Source organism: Priapulus caudatus, unplaced genomic scaffold (genome assembly GCF_000485595.1).
Source record: "Priapulus caudatus unplaced genomic scaffold, Priapulus_caudatus-5.0.1 Scaffold7453, whole genome shotgun sequence".
Classification (NCBI taxonomy): domain Eukaryota; kingdom Metazoa; phylum Priapulida; class Priapulimorpha; order Priapulimorphida; family Priapulidae; genus Priapulus; species Priapulus caudatus.
In genome coordinates, this window is record NW_014584514.1 from 4,049 (window position 1) to 4,842 (window position 794).

The 794-nt window shown below is 44.8% G+C and overlaps 1 protein-coding gene across 1 annotated transcript in view; it reads left to right on the plus strand.

Moving 5' to 3' along the window:
• LOC106820136 (mitogen-activated protein kinase kinase kinase 4-like) overlaps positions 1-450 on the plus strand; it is a gene marked incomplete at its 3' end in the record, with an annotated part of 2,723 nt that extends 2,273 nt beyond the window's left edge. Inside the window, exon 4 of the mRNA XM_014824683.1 lies at positions 298-450. Coding sequence (XP_014680169.1) covers positions 298-450 — 153 coding nt within the window. The remainder of the gene's footprint in view (positions 1-297) is intronic.
• Positions 451-794: the final 344 nt, after the last annotated feature.

The window sequence follows — 794 nt, forward strand, 5'->3', positions numbered from 1 at the left end:
GTGAGAGAGAGTGAGAGAGAGAGAAGGGAGGTGAGAGAGAGAGAGAGAGAGAGAGTTAGTGTTCGTGTACATGTTGATCAGTCATCAATGATCATGATCATTATAATACAATGTAAACAGTAATGACGCTCTTTTATTTATATATATATATATATATATATTATATATATATATATTTGTACTTTATATATCATAATAATAATAACTCTACGGTATTACACGGTACCATCAAGCCCATATCACGCAGAGTAACATAACAACAACAACAATAACAAGCGCGCGTCTCTCGCCCCGCAGTACCACCGCGAGCTCGTCAAGCTCGTCACGGGCCCCGTGCAGCAGCGGCGCGCCCTGGCGAGAGCGATCATCGACGTCGCGCGCGGCTGGCAGGCGTTTGTCATCGCGCACTGCGAGACCGGACACGGCACGCGGCCGTCGTGGGCCTTCCAGGTAGTGTTGTCTATCGGTTGTAATTATTATAAAGTTAATTATAATAATTATAATAATTATAAAGTAAAGTTTTGACATTTATTTCGATTTTATTTTATTTATTTTTTTGATGAAATCGATTATGGGACCAGGATGCGGACGCACCTACCGCTGGAACTGCGTGCAGCCCGTGCAGTCAGTGAGGACCGGTGTTTTGTGCGCCTCCGGGGAAGGCTAGCATGGAGGAAGTTCGATACGCCCATGGAAGTTGTGATGTCAGCGAATTCAATCGAATTATACTCGATTCAATGCGTTGACAGCAGTGGGCCGCGGAACTTAATGCGGGCGGTTGGTTAGTCACAAAT